General features: G+C 44.5%; 4 protein-coding genes across 4 annotated transcripts; 1 reads left to right on the top strand and 3 right to left on the bottom strand.

Annotated features, from left to right (window-relative positions):
* Positions 1-210: 210 nt before the first annotated feature.
* Positions 211-2,939, top strand: LOC104000377 (proteasome subunit beta type-2-B). The gene is made up of 3 exons (XM_009422405.3): positions 211-427; positions 533-656; positions 2,380-2,939. The coding sequence occupies exons 1-3, from the start codon at positions 270-272 to the stop codon at positions 2,710-2,712; spliced, it is 615 nt and encodes a 204-aa protein (XP_009420680.1). The 5' UTR covers positions 211-269; the 3' UTR covers positions 2,713-2,939.
* Positions 2,940-4,615: 1,676 nt separating this feature from the next.
* LOC104000378 (uncharacterized) lies at positions 4,616-5,172 on the bottom strand. The gene is made up of 2 exons (XM_065130759.1): positions 4,839-5,172; positions 4,616-4,641 (listed from the first exon to the last, which is right to left on the bottom strand). The coding sequence occupies exons 1-2, from the start codon at positions 5,170-5,172 to the stop codon at positions 4,616-4,618; spliced, it is 360 nt and encodes a 119-aa protein (XP_064986831.1).
* A 2-nt stretch (positions 5,173-5,174) lies between these two features.
* On the bottom strand, positions 5,175-11,982 carry LOC104000554 (TATA-box-binding protein 1-like). The gene is made up of 10 exons (XM_018819396.2): positions 11,852-11,982; positions 11,538-11,644; positions 11,190-11,277; positions 9,953-10,024; positions 8,781-8,831; positions 8,577-8,621; positions 8,377-8,469; positions 7,907-8,008; positions 7,751-7,822; positions 5,175-6,105 (listed from the first exon to the last, which is right to left on the bottom strand). The coding sequence occupies exons 2-10, from the start codon at positions 11,621-11,623 to the stop codon at positions 6,088-6,090; spliced, it is 627 nt and encodes a 208-aa protein (XP_018674941.1). The 5' UTR covers positions 11,624-11,644; positions 11,852-11,982; the 3' UTR covers positions 5,175-6,087.
* A 2,833-nt stretch (positions 11,983-14,815) lies between these two features.
* LOC135625886 (cation/calcium exchanger 1-like) lies at positions 14,816-16,735 on the bottom strand. Its single transcript, XM_065131007.1, has one exon. It carries the CDS (start codon positions 16,617-16,619, stop codon positions 14,940-14,942), a length of 1,680 nt encoding a protein of 559 aa, XP_064987079.1. The 5' UTR covers positions 16,620-16,735; the 3' UTR covers positions 14,816-14,939.
* Positions 16,736-23,002: the final 6,267 nt, after the last annotated feature.

Genomic DNA, 23,002 nt, shown 5'->3' with positions numbered 1-23,002 from the left:
ATCATATAGAAAGAACCTAAGTTGACCTTTCCCCCTAATTTAGGAATTGGGTTCAGCCACACCCCTTCAAATCCGAATCCGAGCCCAAGCCCAAGCCCATATCCGAATTGGGTCTCGCCCTTGCACCCGACCCGGCCCACATTGCCTTGTGCCCCAAGTCTCTCCGATTTGGGCAACTCGATCGCTTGCGACACTATTAAGCCTCCTTCGCCTCCTCTTTCACCGACTACGGAGAGAGAGAGAGAGAGGGAGAGAGAGATCGAGAAGAAATGGAGTGCGTGTTCGGGCTGGTAGGCGACGGCTTCGCGTTGGTGGCGGCGGACACTTCCGCGGTTCACAGCATCCTCGTCCACAAGTCCAACGAGGACAAGGTCATGATCCTCGACTCCCATAAGCTCCTCGGCGCCTCCGGCGAGGCCGGCGACCGGTCCGTTCCCATCCCCTTAATCTTTCATTTGTTTTTCTCTTCTCGCTCTTCGTCGGTCCGTGCCCTCTGATTCGCCGGCCGACGGCCGTGATCTGTGTGTGGCAGGGTGCAGTTCACCGAGTACATCCAGAAGAACGTCCACCTCTACGAGTTCCGGAATGGCATCCCGCTTACCACGGCCGCCACTGCCAACTTCACCCGCGGCGAGCTTGCCATCGCCCTCCGCAAGGTCCGTCCTTCTTACCCCGTTTGCCCTCCTTCTAGGGTTTCCTTTCGATATATCGATCCTTGATCTGTCGTTGTGATGCGATGCGCAATTTTCCTCTTTTTTTTTCTATTTAGGGAAAACCGAATCAACAAATTTTCTTTCTTCTTTCTTTTTCGTGACGTAGATTGTTGATTGGTAAGACAATGTGGTTGATCATTGAAATCGAAGCCAACTAAGTGATTTGAGCGACCAAATCAGTGATGAGATTGTGGGATTATCGGTCTTTTTATGTCAGCTCTCTTTCTTACTTATGCCTTTAAGGTTATTTGTGATTTACATGACTAGGGTGATGATATAATTGGGTAGGTTGTTCTATAGATACGAGTGATTTAGGTGCTTAAGTTTTGAGAACTGCAAGTGATCATTTTGGAGTTGAGATTCTATTAGCTAGAAAAGAATTAGATGATTATGCCATTAACTCATTTGCAACACAAAGTTGTGGGTTTGTTTGAAGTCAGAATGCAGAGAAACTGTATCTAGAGCAGGTTAGTGGTCATGAGTTTGAAGTAAAAGTTGGCAAAATAATATACTAAAATGGGAAAACCTTTTCAGAGTTTCATGTTAATTACCATCATGTTCCATAAAATCTGAGCTTTAAATCAATGCATGAAAGAAAAAGTAAAGATAGATTTGCTTGATGTTAAATTTGTGTGTTATATTTAAGCAAAATGCACACAACATGCTTCTAAAAGAGGTTAGTGTCAGGAGTTATGACCAAAACCTCATGCCATCAACCAAAATGGAATAATCCCTTTCAGAGTTTCAAGTTAACCACTAATTTTGCCTTAGCATTTGAGCTTTCATCAAAAATTGGAAAAAGAAACTAAAAATAGGACTGCTCGAGTCACTCAGCAGTTGCCAAATCTCAAACAACATAGAGATCTGAGGCAACCTCCACCGCAGCTTAACATTGGCCCTGCAAAAACATTCCTTATTTACAATGTTGAACCTTTATTGGAACCCATGCAAGAGTCTCTTAATTTTACAAATTTCTTTTTCACCACAAAACACTTTTATAACTTTGCTTTTTTTTGTTATCTCAACCGCCTTTGCTGAATCTCTTTGACCTTTGGTGGCTGCAAACTATCTAGATACCTGTTAGACATGGAAGTCATCAATGGATTTGTCAGCATAAGGAGTTCTCTTCATTAAGCCATAGAATCTTACAAGTTTGCGTTAATTTTACCAGGTTTAAGAAGTTTTTGGTTCGACGTTAGTAAATCAGTATCACAAAAATGTGTCTTCCTAAGTGATAATATCTTAATAATTTATTTTCTCCAATATGTTTACCCCACTTTTGTTTAGCATAGTTTTTGTTCGCGCTATATATTGTTTTAGATAGACAATGGTAGTTATCTTGCTACTTCCTTTTATAAAAAAGTTACTCTTTCCCATATAATTATTCCGTAACTATGCATGTTAGATGCTTATAACTGGACTTGAATCTTCGACCACTTAACCGCATATGAAATTCACTAGAGATAATTATCCTGATACTCGATACGTGAGTAACTTTCTCATTAGTAAGTAGTATGTAATGATGAGCTTCATATCACATCTTGTAAGTACCGATCTCTTGTTTTCGAGAATCTGCTTTTGTAATTATTCAATTGTTTTATAATCAGTGTTTTTTTGGGATCGGATGTCATGAATTTTAAGCCTTATCGTCTTCTTGGTTTCCCAGAATCCATATTTTGTTAATATTTTGCTGGCTGGATATGACAAGAATATTGGCCCATCTCTCTACTATATCGATTACATTGCTACTCTCCACAAAGTTGACAAGGGCGCATTTGGTTATGGATCCTATTTTACATTATCGATGATGGACCGACATTACAAGAGCGGGATGTCATTAGAGGAAGCTATTGACTTAGTTGACAAGTGTATCATTGAAATCCGATCCAGACTGGTTGTTGCTCCTCCAAACTTTGTGATCAAGATTGTCGACAAGGATGGAGCTAGAGAATATGCTTGGCGTGAATCAATCAAAGATGCAGGTGTTTCTGCAGCCTGAGATGGTTACTAGGTTAACCCTCCTGGACTATATGGCTGATGAGCTCGTGTACGCCAATTTGTGGTCCGGACATGATTTGATGTGGTGTTAGTTTTAAATGCTCTTCTCCTTTTTGTGTTCATCAAACTCTTACTTTTTCACAATCGCAAATCCATACTATCTTGAAACAAGGGCGAGTTATTTGCGACAGAAAGTATTTTAGTCAAAGTAATTTGCTTATTTGCTTATTTCCTTTCGAGTACTGTTTCGGTGTAGCCGAATTATCTAATGTTTCATGACATCGTTCACTGATAACTTTCTGAATTATTTCCCACGCCTACTCTTATCAGCCATTGTCAACGAGTAATTCAAGGTGAATCTCAAATGTTTCATTGTGAGTTGGTTTTGACTTTAAACAGGTGGAAATCGGCAAGGAAGGATTCATTGTGTCCACAGTATATGTTTGAACTTTTCAATGTGATTGATTCATGTTGTCTTTGACCTTGGAAGTCCTCCAAGCAAACGCAACTCTTTCACCACCCCCATCATCTTCACTTGGCTGGCCATTAGAGTGGTAGCTCGGACTGATCGGATTAATGTGATCTCATAATGTAATGGATGAAGGATTGTATTGTTAGCATATCCTTGTCGTTCTTCGTTTTTAGTGTGGTGTGATAGGTCCCTTCAGCATATCTGAGCGACAGAGGAGTCATAGTTGACCGGTCTGAACCAACTTCTCCTAATCAATCGACTGTTCATCGGAGAAAAGATACAAGAAATTATGCAGATAAGCAATCTTGTAGTAGATCTGTTTCCGACGTGGAGCTTAGTCAGCTATGTTTTCTTTTATTATATTTAACTACATACAATCCTCTATATTTTCTTTCATTATATTTAATTATATACAAAACGTTCTGATGTGGATAAGAACCTGCAATTTAATTTCCGTCACAGTCCCCCTTTCACATCTCATGTATGTTAACTTAACATCATCAATATGACTCTGTTGCATCATGAATTCTAAAATCTCAAGAAGTTTGATGTGATGAAGCCTTGGATGGGTTGCAAACAATCCAATATCCTCAACAACAACAACAAAAAAGAATCTTTTACTTTGGCTTAATTCACTGGGGAAAAAAATAAGGAATCTAAAACTTTTGTCCATGCCTCCTTTTCTTCTAGTGACTTCTTTGTGATCTTTCCATCTCATGAACAATGTTTGATTCTGAGGAACACATTACTGCAGTAGGTGGGGGTAATGGCAGCAGATGCTTTCTCTGTTAGTGACACCAGCAACTCCTTTTATTAGGTAAATGGAACATGGTCAATGATTTGCAAGTAGAAGCAATCATGCTTCCTCACTGTGGAACCTAATGGGCACTGATTGATGCAACGATGGGGCTCTTGTTGTCTTACTTTATAATCAACCTGGCCTTTGCATCATGATGATTTCAAGGCCACTTAGACACTTTGATTACCAAATCTAAATGGGGCAGCATTTAGATTTTGTTCCTCAAATCTTTTCAGCATTGTATGTTGTCATACACAGCTACATAATCCAATAATACATAAGGAGGGGAAATCTGAGTGCTCAGAATTCAGGTTTTGGATTAGGAAAAAACAAAGTTTAAAATATTTCCAATAAATTATTAGTGCCCAAATTGAAATAACTGAAATTTTACATAAATGAAGAGAAAGGAACAAATCAGTACAAAGTGTCCAGAAAAAGGGTATCAGAAGTAAAGGTAAATAAAAGGCTTTTCAGAATTGTCCAATGAAGGTTTTGATGAAGAGTCAGTCAGTCAGTCAGAATCTGGTAATTGGAACATAAATAATTTGTATTTCCATGGAAAATAATAAAAAGGTTTTTGATTGGCCACCAAGGCATCAGAAACTAGACTTCTCATCACTCATCAGACAAAGGTCAGTCATTCAATTCAAATGCAACACCTGCAAATGTATTGAAACATTCATGCAATCCTCAGAATGTGTCTGCTTCATTGAGCAAATCCTCTTTTCATTGCAGAGAAGCAGCACGACAAAGGAAACAAAGAAGAGAAATGAAAGAAAAGAAACTTCTCAGCCACAAAAAGCTAAGACTACTCAGTAGAACAACGCTGAGTTCTCTCCTCCTTGAGATGAGTTACCCATCCTTCCATATTTCTTTGGAGATGCTACTGCAGGTGGCTTCGATGTAGATTCGTACTCTCCGGACCTCCTCCTCAGCATCTGTCTCATGCCATCAGCCACCCCAACTGCTGGATTCGACGTAGATTTACTGCAGAAGAACATGTGATCCCTTATAGCCTCCTCCACTGCATTGCTCTTCTTCCTCTCCCTGCTTGACTCATCTCTCACCACCTCAGAGCAGAGTCCACACAGCCATTTGCCGTCGAAGCTGGCCTTCACACTTCTTATGTAGCCCTCGGTGCATTCCTCTTGCAGCCCGCAGCACTCACACTTGACTGACTCAACCTCCATGGCTACTCCTGCTTTCTTTGGAGGGGAACTTAGTATGTGAATTATGGTGTTTAAGTAGTGATAGCTAGTGAGTGGGTGCTGTTGGAAGGGAAGGCTTAATGTAGGAGAAATTTTATAGCTGGAAGAAATATAAGCTTGATTTGCACCATGTTTTTATGGTGGGACATGAAAACTTATCCTTGCATTAAAGACAGGAAATGGAATTGGATTTGGGGAACTGCACCAACGAGTCACTAGTCTTCTTGCACTTCTGCAGGGCAATCTATTTGGACCACTGTTTCAGTTTTCCAAAAGATTTGTTGACTAGAATTTTCTTTCCTCCCTTTGTGTCTTTTGTATCAAAGGAAAGGGTGTATGTTATCTTTTCAAGACATTTCACAAGAAATATCTTGCCACAATGGACTAGATAAGGCCAAGAGATAGATTTTATGATGAAGTGTCATAACTTGGCAACAGAGTAGGGTGTAATCATTTACTTTAACTATCTGTACAGTGATTTATTTCAACAGAACGGAAATGGGTAAGTTAGATTGGCTATTCAGACACAGAAAATTTCTCTTGATGATGAAAGGAAACCAAAGGCTGCATTATCAATTGGCTATCTACATTTCCAGTCAATGAATGCTTGAGATCATGAATTGGTCTTATGCTGGAGATGAGCCAAATGACAAATCAGAGTAAGTAGTGACTCTACAGATTTTTCTGTCATGTAGAATCAAAAGCCCAAAGCAACAATTTTTTAACAAGAGAAGTGACTTTTATTGATTATAATTTGTATGATAAAATTCTACACAAACTCTCAATAAGAACCAGAATTCACAAGTCTTTAATGAGCTCTAGCATCTACCTAAACGATCCTTCATATGTACAGTCGATGGATTATAGCAACTTATCAAAAAGCCACTTGGACCTGCTTCATTGTCCTGATTGTGTCTGCATACAACGATATAATGGAAATGAGAATTTACTAAAATATCATAAGAGATAAATTTGGTGGGAAAGGGAAAAGAAAAAGGAATTTAGAAGATCTTTCATGAACTGAAAAATAAACATAACCATGAGGCAGAGAAAAGAGAAATCCATTAGTGAGACATTCTAGATATGTTTCCAATACCCAACTTCAATAAACTGTAAGAAAAGTCTTCGTCATGGCTATTGGAATGATGATGGCAACCATGTTTTTAATTAAACAGTTCACCAAACTACATACACACAATGCATCAATCAGCGAATGCACCACAGAAGCATGTATGAATATAAAAGATGCAGCAGTTGTGGTCAAAGACCACTCCAACAATACTGGAAAAACTAATATTGACTTATCATGGAAGCAAAAACACAAAAGAACTAAAATTATCTGCTGATGTTGATGATTTTGGATTATAAGTAACCATCTCTGCAGACTTCTTTTGAGTATCTTCACCAATTGCATAGCAATAAACGTTTGAAAGTATTTAAAGATGCTTCATCAAACAAAAGATTAAAGTATAGCTAACAGCATTACTGACAGATGGTTCCATTTCTACCAATGGCTATAAATCATTTGTTGAAACGGTTTCAAGCAAGACCAAATTCTATGCTTGGCCTAGTGGATTATCATCAGTGATTTAAAAAGCGCTAAGCGTCAAAAGGCGCCAAGGTCCAAAAACGCCCGAGGCGCTAAGCGCTCGCCCAGGCGCTCGCCCGAGCGAAGCGATGCGCTAAAATATAAAAAATATATAATATAATTAATAAATATAATTATTTAAAAATTTAAATTAAAATATACTATTAAATTAAGAAAATCTATTAACAGTATTGAAAATTAATAATTTCAAATAAACCTAACAATATTAACAGTATACTGTATACTGTTAACAGAAGAAGAAGGAAGTATAAGGGGGTGCTGAACTTGCTGACTGAGAAAAGAGGAAGCGGCAGCGGTAGCGGAGTGTAAGGAGGCAACGACAGCGGCGAGCGACGACAGCGGCAAGCAGCGGGAGCGGGAGCAGGAGCAGGAGCGGCGAGCAGCGGGAGACGCGAGCGATGATAGCGGCATCGTTTGCGAGCAGCGACAGCAGGAGCAGGAGCGAGAGCGGGAGCAGGAGCGGCGAGCAGCGGGAGGCGCGAGCAGCAACAGTGGCAGCGTTTGCGAGCAGCGACAACGGCGAGTGGCGATAGCGGCAGCATTTGCGAGCAACGACAGCGGCGAGCAGCGGGATCGGGATCGGGAGCGGCAGCGGCGTGGGTTAAGGTTTGGTTGTCACTTATAACAGTTTTAGTTGATTCGATTGAACCAACTAACCATCGGAGACCAAACCAGGACCGAACCAGAGCTAAAATCCTGGTTCGGTCGCCTTGGTTAACCCAGGCGCTCGCCCGAAGTGCCTAGCGCCTGGGCTCGGGCAAGCGCCCAGGCGACGCCTGTTTGAAGCGCGCCGCCTGGGAGATTAGCGATGCGCTCGGGCCTCGCCTCGCCCGAGCGCCCGAGCGTCTTTTTAAATCGCTGATTATCACTAGGCCAAGATTGTTTCGAGTCACACAAGTTTTCTATTTTAATGTGAGCATGCACATATTGGATTGCAACAATCTTCCATACCGTTGATATCTTCATGAATTCTTTAAGGACTGGATAGATACTCTCGAATGCAGTGTATATGTCATCTCTCACCTAAATCAGATCGAATATCATGAATAAAGGTGTAGATATCTATAATGCAACGTTACATTTGAATTTTAGCATTGAGAACATCACCTTCGCACCAGTGAGGACAATCTTTCCGGAAACAAAAATGAGAAGTACAACCTTTGGTTGTTTCATCCGATAGATCAGACCAGGAAAGAGCTCTGGTTCATACTGTTAATAGGCAACAAGCAGCTGCTCTCAGAAAAAAAGACCCACAATGTGTAAGACTATAAGTGCGATAAGGAAGCAAATGTTACAAAACTCTGTTGGTTCATCATATTTGATATAGTATCAACCTCAGGAGAGCAATTACATGTGTTCATACTGGAGTTAGTTTAATAGATGCAGCATCCTGATTTTGACCCACCCACTAATTTAGATTGATTAATAACCCATGAGCATGGTATCGGGCCCTAAAGTGGGAATAGTATAATGTGTTTGCACTATGAAACCAAAGAAAATTGGAATGGAGAAGAAGAAACCGTATGAAGATACAACTGAAATAAATTTTTCTTGAGCGTATAAAAGAATGAACTTACAGTACAGAAAGATTGATGAGAATAGGCAAGGCCCTCAAGCCTTATAGGAAACTTTACATCGCATGAACCAACAATGTTCTGGATCTTGAAATTCTATATGCCACAACGAAAAACAATAGAAATCTAAGGAGATATAATATAAAAAAAAAGGGAGGGGGAAAGTAGAAAACACCAGGAACTTAAATTACATGACTAAATACCTCAAATTTAACTGGGAAACCTATCTTCTGGATGATACGAGCATACTGAAAACCAGAAGAAGTGATAACATCAGTGATTTTAATGATAATAATCTAACATTGCTCTTTGCACAGGTTACAAACCAGCTAATAAACTCTAAAATTCACACTGTAAGCATAAGGTCCAATTTTGAGAATGGATAATATCATCAAAGTAATCACTACCTTCCGCGCTGCAAGGTTTGATTGCTGCTCGCTCTTTGCTCCTGTACAAACCTGACAAAAAGAGCAAAATCTTCATTGTAATCCTCATCATAGATCACAAGCACCAATGTTTTATCAAAGGATAAAAAGATCATGAAAGATGATAGATTCTTTAACTGAAATAGTAACATGAGTTTCCAATATCACTCAGAGATATTACACTGGAGCAAATTTATTTAGTTTATCCAATTGTATATTAAACAAACCTAAGGTTGAGATAATCTGAATCTGAGAGTACTCACGGCAATGTCAACAGAATAAGAACTAGGCATAATTTTTAAAGTTCTGTTAACCCAAGAAAAGCTCATTCCTTCACAGTTTTATCAACAAAAACAAGATCAAAAATGAAAAACCAAGGCAAATTCTAGGAAATACTATGTTAAAAGATATGTTCACAAATCATAATTAAATCCTATAATTCAGAGATTAGCACTCAAGGGATACAAAAAAAGCCTATAATCGTAAACCTTCAGATATGCAATTTTTTGCATGGTTATAAACCTTAAGACAACAGAAATTACATCATATAAGATAAAAATACAAGAAAAGCAAGAACTGTGTATTGCAAATGCCAATCAATTAAATTAGCATGACATTCTTTTGTTACTTGTCCATGATGCATAAGGGAAGCACTTTTTTAGAGGTCATGATTTCAATGTGTGTTTAAACAAAAAATTGCAGCTCTCATTTCACCAAAAGATTGAAGGTTCGAAACTTCATCTGACCAAAGTAACATTGTTATTCTATACTTATCGTTTTCTTTTATGCCATTTAAGCCAAACATACATATGATACAAATATTTCACAAGGGCGCAGGACCAGGTTATCTTTGTATTTTAACAGATACTTTATTCTTTTCCAGTTCAAACACCAGCTTTGCAAGTTTTGCAGCATGATAATGTCCTTAACAAACAAAAAGAGCAAAAGCAGGTAGAGAGTTCTTGCGTAAAACTTTTTTTCTTCTTGCATGAAGCATAAAAATTCTAACTACCAACAGAAATAAGCAACATGAGTAACAATTATGATAGCATAACATCATGGCATAAACCATTATAATAAAAAATACTATAACCAAAGAGAACAAATTAGGTAAGAAAAAAGTGATGTATATGTACATAATAAGTTCTGCCTACCATTTTTCCAGATGCAAATACCAAAGCTGTGGTTTTCGGATCTCTTATTCTCATAATGACTGCAGCAAAACGCTAAAATAGCACAAAAAAGAAAAAAAAAATCAAACAGCAAATCTTAGCACAAATCAATTTTACAAATAAATTAATGTTAAAGGTACTAAAAACAATGATGCTCAAATTAAAAGAAACCAATGGATGGTCACAAACATATAAGAATCTACATATAAGTTCCATGAAATTATCACTCAAATAATGGGCCAAAAGATCACTTAGAAAGGATGTCAAGATATTTGTTCTAAGCTCTATCAAGTAATTTTTGTCAACTAAGATTACTTGTGCCATATAATGGTCATTAAACTTGAAATCTTGAGATGATTATTAATTAAGTCAAGTTTTGTTGAACAGTCATAGTCAAAAGTATGCATCTCAAACTGAAGTTTGAAGTTTGTTTACTAGAGGTAGAGATTCTTAATCAATAATCCAAATCACAAGCAAAGAATTTAGGAATATTCAGTATGCTTTCTTTAAAAGACTTATATGCAGATATCAAATAAGCCATATAATGGCCGTAATATTTGTGCCAAATAATGGTCAATAAACTTGAAATCTTGAGATGATTATTAATTAAGTCAAGTTTTGTTTAACAGTCATAGTATATGCATCTCAAACTGACATGAACTCTACACAATGCAAATATGCTTCTGGATTTGAGAACATTATGTAAGACTCAAAAGTTTGAAGCTTGTTTACTAGAGGTAGAGATTCTTAATCAATAATCCAAATCACAAGCAAAGAACTTAGGAATATTCAGTATGCTTTCTTTAAAAGACATATATGCAGATATCAAATAAGCCATATAATAATGGCCATTATATTTGTGCCAAATAATGGTCAATAAACTTGAAATCTTGAGATGATTATTAATTAAGTCAAGTTTTGTTTAACAGTCATAGTATATGCATCTCAAACTGACATGAACTCTACACAATGCAGATATGCTTCTGGATTTGAGAACATTATATAAGACTCAAAAGTTTGAAGCTTGTTTACTAGAGGTAGAGATTCCTAATCAATAGGCCAAATCACAAGCAAAGAATTTGGGAATCTCGTTTTCAGTATGCTTTCTTTAAAAAGACAAAAAACTCAGTTAGGATCGAGAAACATAGTGAAGCAACCAGTAAATCACAAAACGAAAAATAATATGCTTCATGATCTTAAACAATTTTTTTCTGCATACCTTGGGATTGTACTCTGCATTTCGAGCCTGAATAGCTATGGCTGGAAGGTCCAACCTACAGTCCAAATTTACCGTCGAAACAATATTCCTAAAAAAGACCAACGAACCATATAGGAAGAGCCCATGGACATCTAGTAAAATAGTTATGCAGTAAAGATAACAGAATATTTGCAAATTGTTCATATAAATACCGGGCGTCAGACACTGCTGCTAAGTTCTTGAGGTCCGTGTAGCCCATGATTCATAAACTTTGATATTTTCAAAACATATGAAACTTTTCTTCCGCAATCAAATTATAGTACTAACTAAATAATTTTCTCTGGAAAGAGATGGAAGCAAGGAACTTACTGAAATCTGGGAACAATGCCAGACGGATGCAGAGAGAGATCAACGGGCTGGCTTTCCTCCAAGCTCTGACCAACCATATTCTCCATTTCCAAAAACCTACCTTTCCCCTATGAGATCACACTTGTGCTTCAAAACTCTCAAAAAACCCTCAAATTCTCAACTAAAACGACCTAATTCAATCAAAATATTCCTCCAATAGTAACAGCGTGTCAGAAAAAAACCGATCTTTGCGAAGGAATACGGATGTTCCAACAATCGGAAACCGAACCCATCGACAATCTCGAAGAATTTATTTACTGGCTCCAAGAACGTACTTGTTGCGCAAATCCAGGGTTCCAAGGTAGTGACGTCTCCAGGTATAATCCACTGGAGAAACCGAAAAGAGTAGATGAATTTTGGGGAAGCGGAAGAGACGTATAGGGTTTTGATTTCGTCTCGAGGAAGCCGAGGCGGGAAGGCGCGCGGAGTTTCGTAGTTGGGGTGGGTACGTATACACCTCGACCGGGTTGAACGCCGCCAACCCGCTCGATTTCGGGTCGAGGAAGCATTGGAGGATCCGTTTGATGAGGGTAATAATTGCGATAAGACTCACGTGATATCAGCTGCACCACGCATCAGGCCTCTGTTGATTTGATGAGGCACCTAGTCAACGTGGATCGGAACGCCTACCAATGGCAACGTTGGACGCTACCAGAAGTACGGTCCTGCTCCCTGCGGGCCAGTACATCAGGCAACGGTAATTCTCATTATAAAAACCCTCGCGCTCCGAGGGGGAAAAAGAGGAGGAGACACAGAGAACTTAGCCGAAGAAACCCCATGCGACTATCCACTAACTTGATCGTCGGAGGGGTCGGGTCGAGCTCCCCGACCTGACCTTTTGTGCAGGTGCGAAGGTGGAAGTCGTCCACTAAAGACGCAGGCGGGGGTTCTCTCTCGGTGGAAACGGCGACCCCGTCCCGATCGAATCAACGCAATCGGTCGCCTCCGCGGTCTTAGAAAACGTCACAGGGAGATCCCCTATCATCCGGATCCGAACTAAGCCGTGATAGTCCCAAAGCCACGACTTTATGTTGTTTACACCAACACCGTCAAGCTATAATGTTATTCTTATTCCATTGCGGGTCGGATCTCTGATCCGGGAATCAGACATTTAACCGAGTCGTATTCTTATTTTGATTACGTATTAGGTATCTATTTTTATTATATTTCTTTAAATATTAATGATGGGAAGAAGAAAATGGTTTTTTCGAAATAAAAAAAATCTCAAGAATTTTGTTTGAATTATTTTTAATAAATAAATGATATACTGTAACAAATAAAAATAAAAATATAGAAAATATATTAAATATAAATATAGATAATATAAATGGTTAACGAAAATAAAATTTTACCTGATTTCAGCATCGAATAAAAGAAAAAGATATAAAATTCTTTCTTATGTATTGCTTTTGGCCACTCTGCACAACACAAGTGTTGCGCACTGATCCAAAAGTGGTGTACGTCTTTCTTGACACAACAATCACTGTATGAAACACAAAAATACTGTACATACAAGGACAGAAAGGATCGGAAAAGAAAGATAATACGATTCGAGGTAAAAGGCAAAGGAAATGACAAGAATCTATGGATGTTTCTGAACTTATCTGTGAAGATTTGCCACAGGAAACTTCTAAGTTTCTTCGACCACACGCAATCAAAGAGGCTGCTGGTACCACTTACTGCCGAACAAAAACAGGTTTTGGGGCCTTATCTGGTACTTCAAATTGAAGGAGCAGATGGGAAGCAGCAGCAAAACCCAAGGTTAAATTGTTTTCTTGTGCATGGATCTGAGAGCATTCAAGAGAGATCCAAGTGATCGGTTCACTGTTGTGAATAGATTTCAGAATGCAGTTCACTATTTACAATGACTTGTAGATCAGAAGTCTATCGCTTGAACATGAACATCTCCATGTGTTGGATCACAAAAGATAGCTACGACGAGGAGCACCAAAGTACACGGGAAATCATGGATCTGAGTGCATTCAGATACGCAACACGTCATGACTTGGACATTGCAGCCGATAAACCAGACTGCAAGAATCACTGTCAGCCCTCTGCGCTGCAGAAACACCATCGGTGGCCAATGGCATTGAGATCCTGTTAGATCTTGTAGTACGAATCAGCAGAACAAAGGGACGAGCTACCATGGTTGCCATGCCATTATGTGATCAAGACAAGTTGTTTTCTGTAGCATCCAGGTAGGGAGGCGATCTTTTCTGAGAGCCCACAAAACATTCCTTGTAAGACCTCCTATGAGTGCATTGATATGAATGGTAAAACCTGAGTTCTCTGACAATGATCTGCATGAACATATAGAAAGATATTATTACAAAACCATATGAAATAAACACTTTGATAAAAGATGAGGTGGGCCTGTTTCTTGTGTCATATATCAGTCAAAACAATGAACTATGACCGTGAGGGGGGTAAGTAACAACAAATCAGCATATAGAAAAGGTCACTCTTATCTAAGTGTGGCTTTCTTTAGGTGACGGGATATCAAGACTTTATAGCTCATGCATGACAGGCCTCCATCATGTAAGCAGTTCATTAACCTTTGTGCAGCGGAGAAGCTAATTTATGTTGGATAAGAGAGAGAGAGAGAGAGAGAGAGAGAGAGTAGCAGAGCCAGGCAACAAGATTCCCTGCCATTTCTTGTTGTTTTGCCTGGTAGATATCATCACCATAATAACTGTATCATGGTTGAGGTTTTTTTAAGCGAAGGATTTCGGCGTGCATGCATGAATTTTCAAACTCTGAAGCCTGAAACGCCCTGCAAAATTCCATTCCACTGACGACGACGGCGAATACGACGACGATGAGCCTTGATATCGACGTGCATTTGTGGCATGTTCTGTTCATAGGCAGAAGCTACGAGACAGAGAAGAGCTGGAGTGTTCGTGACGTTAGGGCACATGATGCAGCCCCCACACGTCTCACTCGATTAGCACACTTGTGTCCAAGCATTTGCGACAATTTCGCCCATCCTATCTTGTCATTTGTAGCAAATAAACAAAGTACAGTATTCTCGCTCCGATCTTTGCATTTCAACACTGAAAACTATGTTTTACACAGAGAGAGAGAGAGAGAGAGAGAGAGAGCGAGAGAGAGTATAAGCTGTGTGCTTCTTTCATCTGTAGCAAATAAGCAACAGAAGTGTTACATTAACTCTACTATGATCTTTACATTTACGTGATGCATTGTGATCTTATGTGATTGATTTCTTCTACCACGCAGAGAGAGAGAGAGAGAGAGAGAGAGAGAGAGAGAGTATAAACTGTTCAGGTGATCAAAACCAAAAGTCTAACATCTCCTACATCGAGTCAAGTACATAGAAGAACACCCGGAAAGCCGATCGCCTGCTTAAACTACTTGCACCAGCACAAGGCTTTGGGAGAGCCTGAGAGACAAAAAACAGAAATAGATGACCAAGAGGCCAACTCCCACCACCTTATCCAGCTTCATCCCCTTCCTCGGCAGCATCACCAGAGCCCACAGCAAGCCCCCAATCATGAACCCCAGGATCTCGAACAGCGCACTGCCCACTGGGATCACAAACGAATCTGGGTGCACCGCCCAAGCTGACACCACCAGGGATAGCCCTAGGCCTGCCAATGTGTTGAAGATGGGCCCCGCGTAGCACCCTGACATCGCAATCTGGGCCCCGTCCTGACCCCCGCTCGTGGCCATTGCCACATTGGCTATCAGGTCTCCGATGGAGTTCCCCCATGCCAGCACCGTCAGCCCCAAGATTGCAGGACTCACTCCGAAGATGAAACCCAAGGACACCAACAGTCCTACCAGCTCCTCGGCAATGATGTAAGTCCAGAGAACACTCATCAAGAACCCCCCTGCCAACCAAGGGAACAAGAACTTCTTTGGAGGGCTCTCCTTCATGGTGGTGTGCAGTGCAATGAGCCCCAGAACTATGCCCACCAGGCCTCCATAGAGATAGATGGTGAAGCTCTCTTTCGAGCCTCTCTTGGAGTTCCACAGTGCTGCCACAAAGATGGGCGCCAGTGTGGCTGAAGTCACTGCGTACGTCCTCGACCACCTCTCCTCTGATACATCTGGTATGGTTAGCCTCCTTGGAAGGTAGAGAGGCATGTCCATGAGGTAGAGGAAGCACTTCAGGTATTGCGACGCCGTGGAGTTGAGCATCAGGGAGCTTGCCGAGTCCTGTGGCTCCTCTTCTTCTCCCTCGGGCCACGCCTCCTTCGCCGAGGTCACCGGATCGTTGAGCTCCTCCTTCTCCAGGATGGGCATGGCGAGGTCTTCGTACTTCTCGCCGCAGAAGTGCGTCACTGACACGATGGAGACATAGACGAAGTACAGGGACGTGAAGGCCATTGCACCCCAGATGTTGATCCTGCCAACAAGCAGGATGGCGAAGAGAGACGACAGCACGACGACGAAGAAGCACACGTCGCGGATGAAGCTCGAGCGATCGATGCGCACCGCCGCCGCGCGGGGGGACGAGCCTGCGGAGAGGTTGATGATGCCGACGACGACGCATGACACGAAGAAGGCGCCACCCAGGACACTGCTGAGCCCCACCTCGCCGGAGCCCGAGCGGAACGAGACAATGCTGGCAAGCACATCAGGCGAGCCGTTCCCCAGCGACAAGAGCGTCACGCCGGCAATGGCCGGAGACAGGTTAAGCACCCTCGACAGGTTCTCCACCGAGGAGCAGAAGTACTGCGAGGCCGTGTTGCCCAGCAAGTAGAACAGAATCAGAAGCCACAGAGCCAGCAGCACATACCCAAACGGAGGGTGACTGCCGCAAAGGCAGTAGTAAAGCTGGAGATAGTTGACATAGCCCTGAGACAAGCAGGGGTGATGGCTCTTGATGTAGAGGCACTTGGAATGATGGTCTTTTAGCTTGTGAAGCCCGGCGCAGCCAGGTGGCTTGGCGGTCTGAGTGCTCGTGACATGGAAGGAGGTGGTCGGAGAACGGATATGGGATGTCAAGAAGAAGCACAAGAGGAGGAGGAAGGAAGTGTTGACGAAGGCCTTCAAGTTATCTGAGAGCACAAATGCCATCAGGGCACGCTTCCTTGTTTCCAAAAGATGAGGAGAAAGGCTTTTATATCCTCAGGTGAGTCGAAAGATCATTGGAGGAGCTAAGAGGAAGAAAGGATCTTCTTTGTTTACCTCCAAGGCATCGCCCGAGGTGCATGAAAAGCTTCGGATTCTTGAAGCTTTATAGCCCTGAGTTCTTTGCGCAGCAAAAGCATTACGGTGCAAGGTACAGAATTATTATAACACTACGTGAAGAACGAGAGGATCGATTGTGTCACCAGGTTCAGAGTACAACTTGCAGTTGAGTCCATGGCCGAGCACTTGTTGGCCATCGAGAAGCAGCTACACGGATCTGCAATGTGCTCAGCTCGGCCATTCGTGGGCAGTGCTGTCGCTTGTTCTGGGGCTGTGCTGCTGATGGCAGGAAGAGTGCGAGGGTGAATGGAGTCATGTTACACGTGAGAGTCACTTGTTGCCTCCCCTGTCGATTGTTAAAACGTTGTGTTTTATTTGGACAGAACAGATATGCGATGTTTCCAGGAAATTGCCTACACCCCAAACCCATCAATGTTTAGGAGAAACAAATAACAGAGAGAGCTACAACACATGATGAACACAGCAGTTCCATAAATGACTTGTTGCCACTGTTGCCACAACACGACAGTTATGTGGTACAAGGATCAGCACAGGGTCGGCATCATGCACCACTGTATCTCATAAAAGTGCCAATTTAGTGTTACATCGATGTCCACAACGCACAAATTTTTCTGAAATTTACAGACAGTTGTTTAGCTCCAATACTGCTGCTTCAAGCCAAGAAAACTGTGAGGAACAGTGAGACCGTTCATAGATTCTGTTTGTTATAAGATGGAAATGATTTAATACTGCCCATTGGTTGTCCAGATTAGAAATGACACTGCTGATTTAGGATTGATCAGGAGATTAAGTCGAACAAGTAGTAGGGAGTCTTGTCCGTGACTTCATACATGGAGGAAGCCAATCATCTGCATCCACCTTTGTTTTGTAGGCTCGTGAACAGAGATTTCTTCTCATGGTGGATTTGATGAAACTTTGATGGTGTTTTCCTAGGCCACAAGTTCTTTTCCACGCACATGCATCTTCAGAGAATATGAAAACATAAAGAATGAATCTTTATTTGATGCTCATCAGTTGTATATACTCATTCAGATTAGATGTTTTTCTTGTATGATGAATTCAGTGTTCGCCTATCTCCCAAGTTCTTTTGTGCTTGTGTTATTGGAGAACATGGAAAGGGAAATTCGAGAGCATTGTCAGAGATGCAGAATGATTTCATCAGTTTAGAGCTGCGGCTTGTTCTTGTTGGTGATAACTAGTGAAATTGGTACTTCCAAGTTGCATCAATCTTTCACATGAATACTCAAATGGTTGCTGATTTCAGCTTCTCCAGGCCCACAGAGACCTTCATTTTCTCCTCAGGAACTGGTTCTGAGTCACTGTGAAAGGAAGTCAAATGGCAATTGAGAGAGTGAATTCTAAAAGATATGTATGACAAACTTGTTACGGTAAGTAACTTTTTTAGCCGTGACCTCGGGGTCAACGCGGCTGGTTCCGGGCTCCAAATGGCTGGGATCAGACGTGGCTCCCCTTGGGATGTTGCGGTGGCTGATGCAGGAGATCTGGCTGGAAAGTTCTGCAACGCCAAGTGGATTCAACGGCGGTTGAGTACCTGCACACAGGCCGGGTCGGATGCTCGGCCCGACCCCTCCGACGATCCAGTCAGTGATGGCGGAGAGGGGTTTTGGAGTGAGATCGCCCCTCTGCCCATTGGGAGCCAAGGGGTATTTATAAGTGGGTTTGATGTTACCTGATGTGTCATCCTGCCAGGGCAGGGTCGTACCTCTGACGGCGTCTGTCGTCGTCGTGGACGTCGCGTGGAAGGCCGAGCTGCCGCAGGGTATGGGGGGTGTCAGTCAGCGCCTTCGCCTGCCTCGGCCGGCCACGAGGGGTCAGTCGAGGAGGTTGTTCGGGTACGGTGGGTGTGGGTGCGTGTCGTGTCGTTGTTAATGCTCGTTCTGGGGTAGTGTGCCGCATAGGGTGTCCGACGTGGGGGTGTATTACGTCAAATCCGGGGCGTTATGTCAAATCAGTTTTTTACCCCTATCATATGCCCCACCCGAAAGGAGCCATGCATCGGCTTTGCATGTGGGGAGTCCGATACGTAGCTTCCTGCTTCAAGCGGGCTGTTCAGGTGGGTCTGAGGGGCACGATGCAGACGGATCGGTCGCGCGAACGCATCTCGAGCAGTACAAGGCCGAGGCGCGCGATTTATTCAGGGGGCCGAGTAGGATTGGACTCGGGGGCAAAGGAACTGATGAGGACCGAGGAGCACAACGCGGGCGGGGTGACCGCGCAGGTGTGATCCCAGGAGGCGTAAAGCCGAGGGCCGAGGAGCACAACGCAGGCGGGGTGACCGCGCAGGTGTGATCCCGGGAGGCGTAAAGCCTGTTGGGAAATCATTGGGGGGCGACATCATATGCGCAGTGGAAGAACAAGAAAACAAAATCCCCGATTCCCAAAAAGATGTTCGTCGTCGTGCGAAGATTGGTGCGCAAAAATCCGCAAAACACAAAACTGCGTATAGAGATTGTGTTACCTAGGGAGATCGTATATCCCTGTTTCCTTGCAGATCCTTAGGAGAGGGTAAAGGAGGTCAAGCGTCCTCTCTAGCGGTGATCCACACAGCAGGGTTGCGACGACGCTCCTCAAAACTCCAGGCCTGCTCTAAGGTGGAGAGGGAGAGGAGAATAGGAAAGGCAAGCAAAGACTCTAGCCTATGAGGCTGTGAATCCCTCCTATTTATAGAGATCCCGTGTCAAACCCTAATGGGTCCTTCCCTAGTGGGTATTGGATCTGCATCCAATAAGACAAGGGCTCCGTCGGATATCTCATATCCGAACCTCTACTCATCGCAATGCCTGCCATATATGTGTGACCCTCTAGGCCCAATATCGAGCTGGCCGTGAGTCATACCTGTCAGAACTCCTTCTGACTGAGTGAATTATTATCTCTGTAATAATTCACTCGACTCATCGACTACGGACGTACTAGGCCACTACGCCGTAGTCCCCAGACGATACAGGGGAATCCAATCCATTGGACCTGTCTGTCCTCAGTTACCATGTACCTATAGTCCCTCGTCCATCTAATATCCCAGAGACCGTATATCGAGCATGGTGTTGTCAGACCCATACGGTTTCTACTCGAGTCTCGCTCTAATCGGATTCTCCCGGAGAACTCTTTCTCTCTCAACCCGAATGACCCTGGCCAAGGATTTGTCTGAGCAAGAACACATAGGATATTCCTCTCATGACGCCGAGAGTGGATGATCCTCTATTGACACTCAATAGCCCTCGTAAGGTCGACTACCACTCCCAATGACCAGCTGTACTAGATCTGGGGACAGCCAAACCTATAAGTTTGGTATCAAAGAGTGGAGCACTCATACAGGACATCCTTAATGTCTCAAGTCTAAGGACCAGATACACCACTAGGACTACGGAATCGCTGTCTGACAATAAGGCATCATCAACCATTCAGCATTCCGTAAGCGGATCAAACAGTGAACTCATTCTCCAATGAGCACCTGTACTGTATCCCTAGTGTCCCTACACGATCAGCTATGAGACCAGCTGCATCCATCATATGGACAGGTATACAGCACACTAGTCTATCCGGTTATCACGATGTCCCTCTCGAGTAACCTATGACCGGGATTATTTAGGATATGTGTTTAAAGGTGAATCGATCTCATTATCGTGATCTCATCACGATCCGATTCCCATTGCACAAATCCAAGGACATCACAATATATATATATATATATATATATATATATATATATATATATATATATATATATATATATATATATATATATGCATTTATGCAATAGTTATAAAGTGATATACGCCAAAATATAATAAGCAAAAAGATTCTGTATCAAGTCACACGTGCCATCACTCACGTGATTGGCTTGTTGGGCACCTATGACTAGCAAAGCTGAGGGCCGAGGAGCACAACGCAGGCGGGGTGACCGCGCAGGTGTGATCCCGGGAGGCGTAAAGCCGAGGGCCGAGGAGCACAACGCAGGCGGGGTGACCGCGCATGTGTGATCTCGGGAGGCGTAAAGCCGAGGGCCGAGGAGCACAACGCAGGCGGGTGACCGCGCAGGTGTGATCTCAGGAGGCGTAAAGCCGAGGGCCGAGGAGCACAATGCAGGCGGGGTGACCGCGCAGGTGTGATCTCGGGGTTTATGGAGCCGAGGGGCATGACACGGGCGTTCTGGCGGCAATGGTCTGTCTCGGGAACATGAAGCCAAGAAACACGACGCAAGCGGGGTGACCGCGTAGGTGTGGTCGCGAGGGCCATGCGACCGAGTAGCACGATCAGACGGGCAGGACGCGAGGACGCGGCCTCGGGCACCACTCGGCCGAGGAACACGACAGGCGGTCGGGCCGCGCTGAGGGGGGTCTCGACAGAGATCGGCCGAGGTGCTCGGTGCAGGTAGGCTGCGCCGAGGGACGAGGAGCAAGTGGATGGGGCGGTGGAGTTCGACGCGGGCTGGTTGGCCACGCAGACGTGTCTCGGGGTTTATGGAGCCGAGGGGCATGACGCGGGCGTTCTGGCAGCACTGGTCTATCTCGGGAACATGAAGCCAAGGAACACGACGCAGGCGGGGTGACCGCGCAGGTGTGGTCGCGAGGGCCATGCGACCGAGTAGCACGATCAGGCGGGCAGGACGCGAGGACGCGGCCTCGGGCACCACTCGGCCGAGGAACACGGCAGGCGGTCGGGTCGCGCCGAGGGGGGTCTCGGCAGAGATCGACCGAGGTGCTCGGTGCAGGTAGGCTGCGCCGAGGGAAGAGGAGCAGGTGGATGGGGCGGTGGAGTTCGGCGCGGGCTGGATGGCCGCGCAGACGTGTCTTGGGGTTTATGGAGCCGAGGGGCATGACGCGGGCGTTCTGGCGGCACTGGTCTGTCTCGGGAACATGGAGCCAAGGAACACGACGCAGGCGGGGTGACCGCGCAGGTGTGGTCGCGAGGGGTAATGCGACCGAGTAGCACGATCAGGCGGGCAGGACGCGAGGACGCGGCCTCGGGCACCACTCGGTCGAGGAACACGGCAGGCGGTCGGGCCGCGCCGAGGGGGGTCTCGGCAGAGATCGGCCGAGGTGCTCGGTGCAGGTAGACTGCGACCGAGGTGGTACTTGGTTCTTGATCAGTGTTTGGCCGTTTGACCGTTGCGCGGGCGCGGGCGGCTAGGTTGCTTTTTCCCTAGGGAAGATCAAAGGGCCACCCCTTTTGGGCGTCGCTGGTTTCCGAGGTTGACATGATTAGGGACCCCGTACTTTGCACCGCGCTATGATTAAATGTCGCGCCAGCCGTAGTTATGGCGATGCGACGTTTGCGTCTTCGCAGCGCACCTCAGGAGAGGAAAGGCCGCCGTTTCGGCGGGAAACCGGCTATAAGTAGCGCTCCGTTGGTCTGTTTCACTTCTTGGTACCTGCATCCGCTTCGACCCCCTCTTTGGGTGATTTAGCCTAGCACTATTCAGCCGCCCCACCTTCCCAAGAGCTCGGCAAGGATGGCTTCCCCTCCTTCGTTTTCTCCTTCTTCGCCTCCTCTTTCCGGGGCCGTCGGCGAGGAGGTGGCGTTGGCGAGCTCCAGCTAGTCGTCCGAGGAAAGGGCCACCAAAGCCCTTGAATCGCTGATGTGGCCGCACGACCTCGACTCCACCGTGAGCGAGTCGTCGCTCGGCCTCCTTTGGGATCGTTACGGTATCCCGACGGAGTTCACGCTCATTGCCCCTGAGCCGGGGCAGCGGGCATATGACCCCATACCTAAGGGCTTTGCCCTAACCGTGGATGCCTTCGAGGCCGGGCTACGCCTTCCGTTCCACCCCATCATAACTTCCTGCGTCGCATGGTGACGCATCTCTCCTTCTCAGATGGCGCTGAATTCTTGGCGCTATCTGGTGGCGTTCCTCGGGGAATGCTACTATGCTGAGGTCACCCCGAGCCGGTCTCTTTTCCTCTCCTGTTTTCGTCTGTCTAGGGGGTCGGGGGGCTATTACTTGTCCGCCCGATTGGGTTTCCGGGTCAGCGGGGCTCCTTCCAGCAACAAGGGGTGGAAGGAGCGCTTCTTCTATATTTGCCATCCGGAGAGTTGGAGCTTCGGGCTCCGGTGGGCGGCGCGCGCAGTCGATAATACTGCCCCAGCCTTGAATGAGGGGGAGCTCCGAGCCCTTCGAAGATTGAAGGAGATCCTCCCGTCCTCTAGAGTCATCCGAAAGATGACCGAGGCATGGCTGGTCGAGGCGGGCTTGAGCCCGGTACCTCGAGGTATGCCTTGAGAAGGTGGCG

Source organism: Musa acuminata, chromosome BXJ2-10 (assembly GCF_036884655.1).
Source record: "Musa acuminata AAA Group cultivar baxijiao chromosome BXJ2-10, Cavendish_Baxijiao_AAA, whole genome shotgun sequence".
Taxonomy (NCBI): Eukaryota; Viridiplantae; Streptophyta; class Magnoliopsida; order Zingiberales; family Musaceae; genus Musa; species Musa acuminata.
Note: the sequence above shows the minus strand (reverse complement) of the source record. Positions and strands in the feature narration are given on the sequence as shown.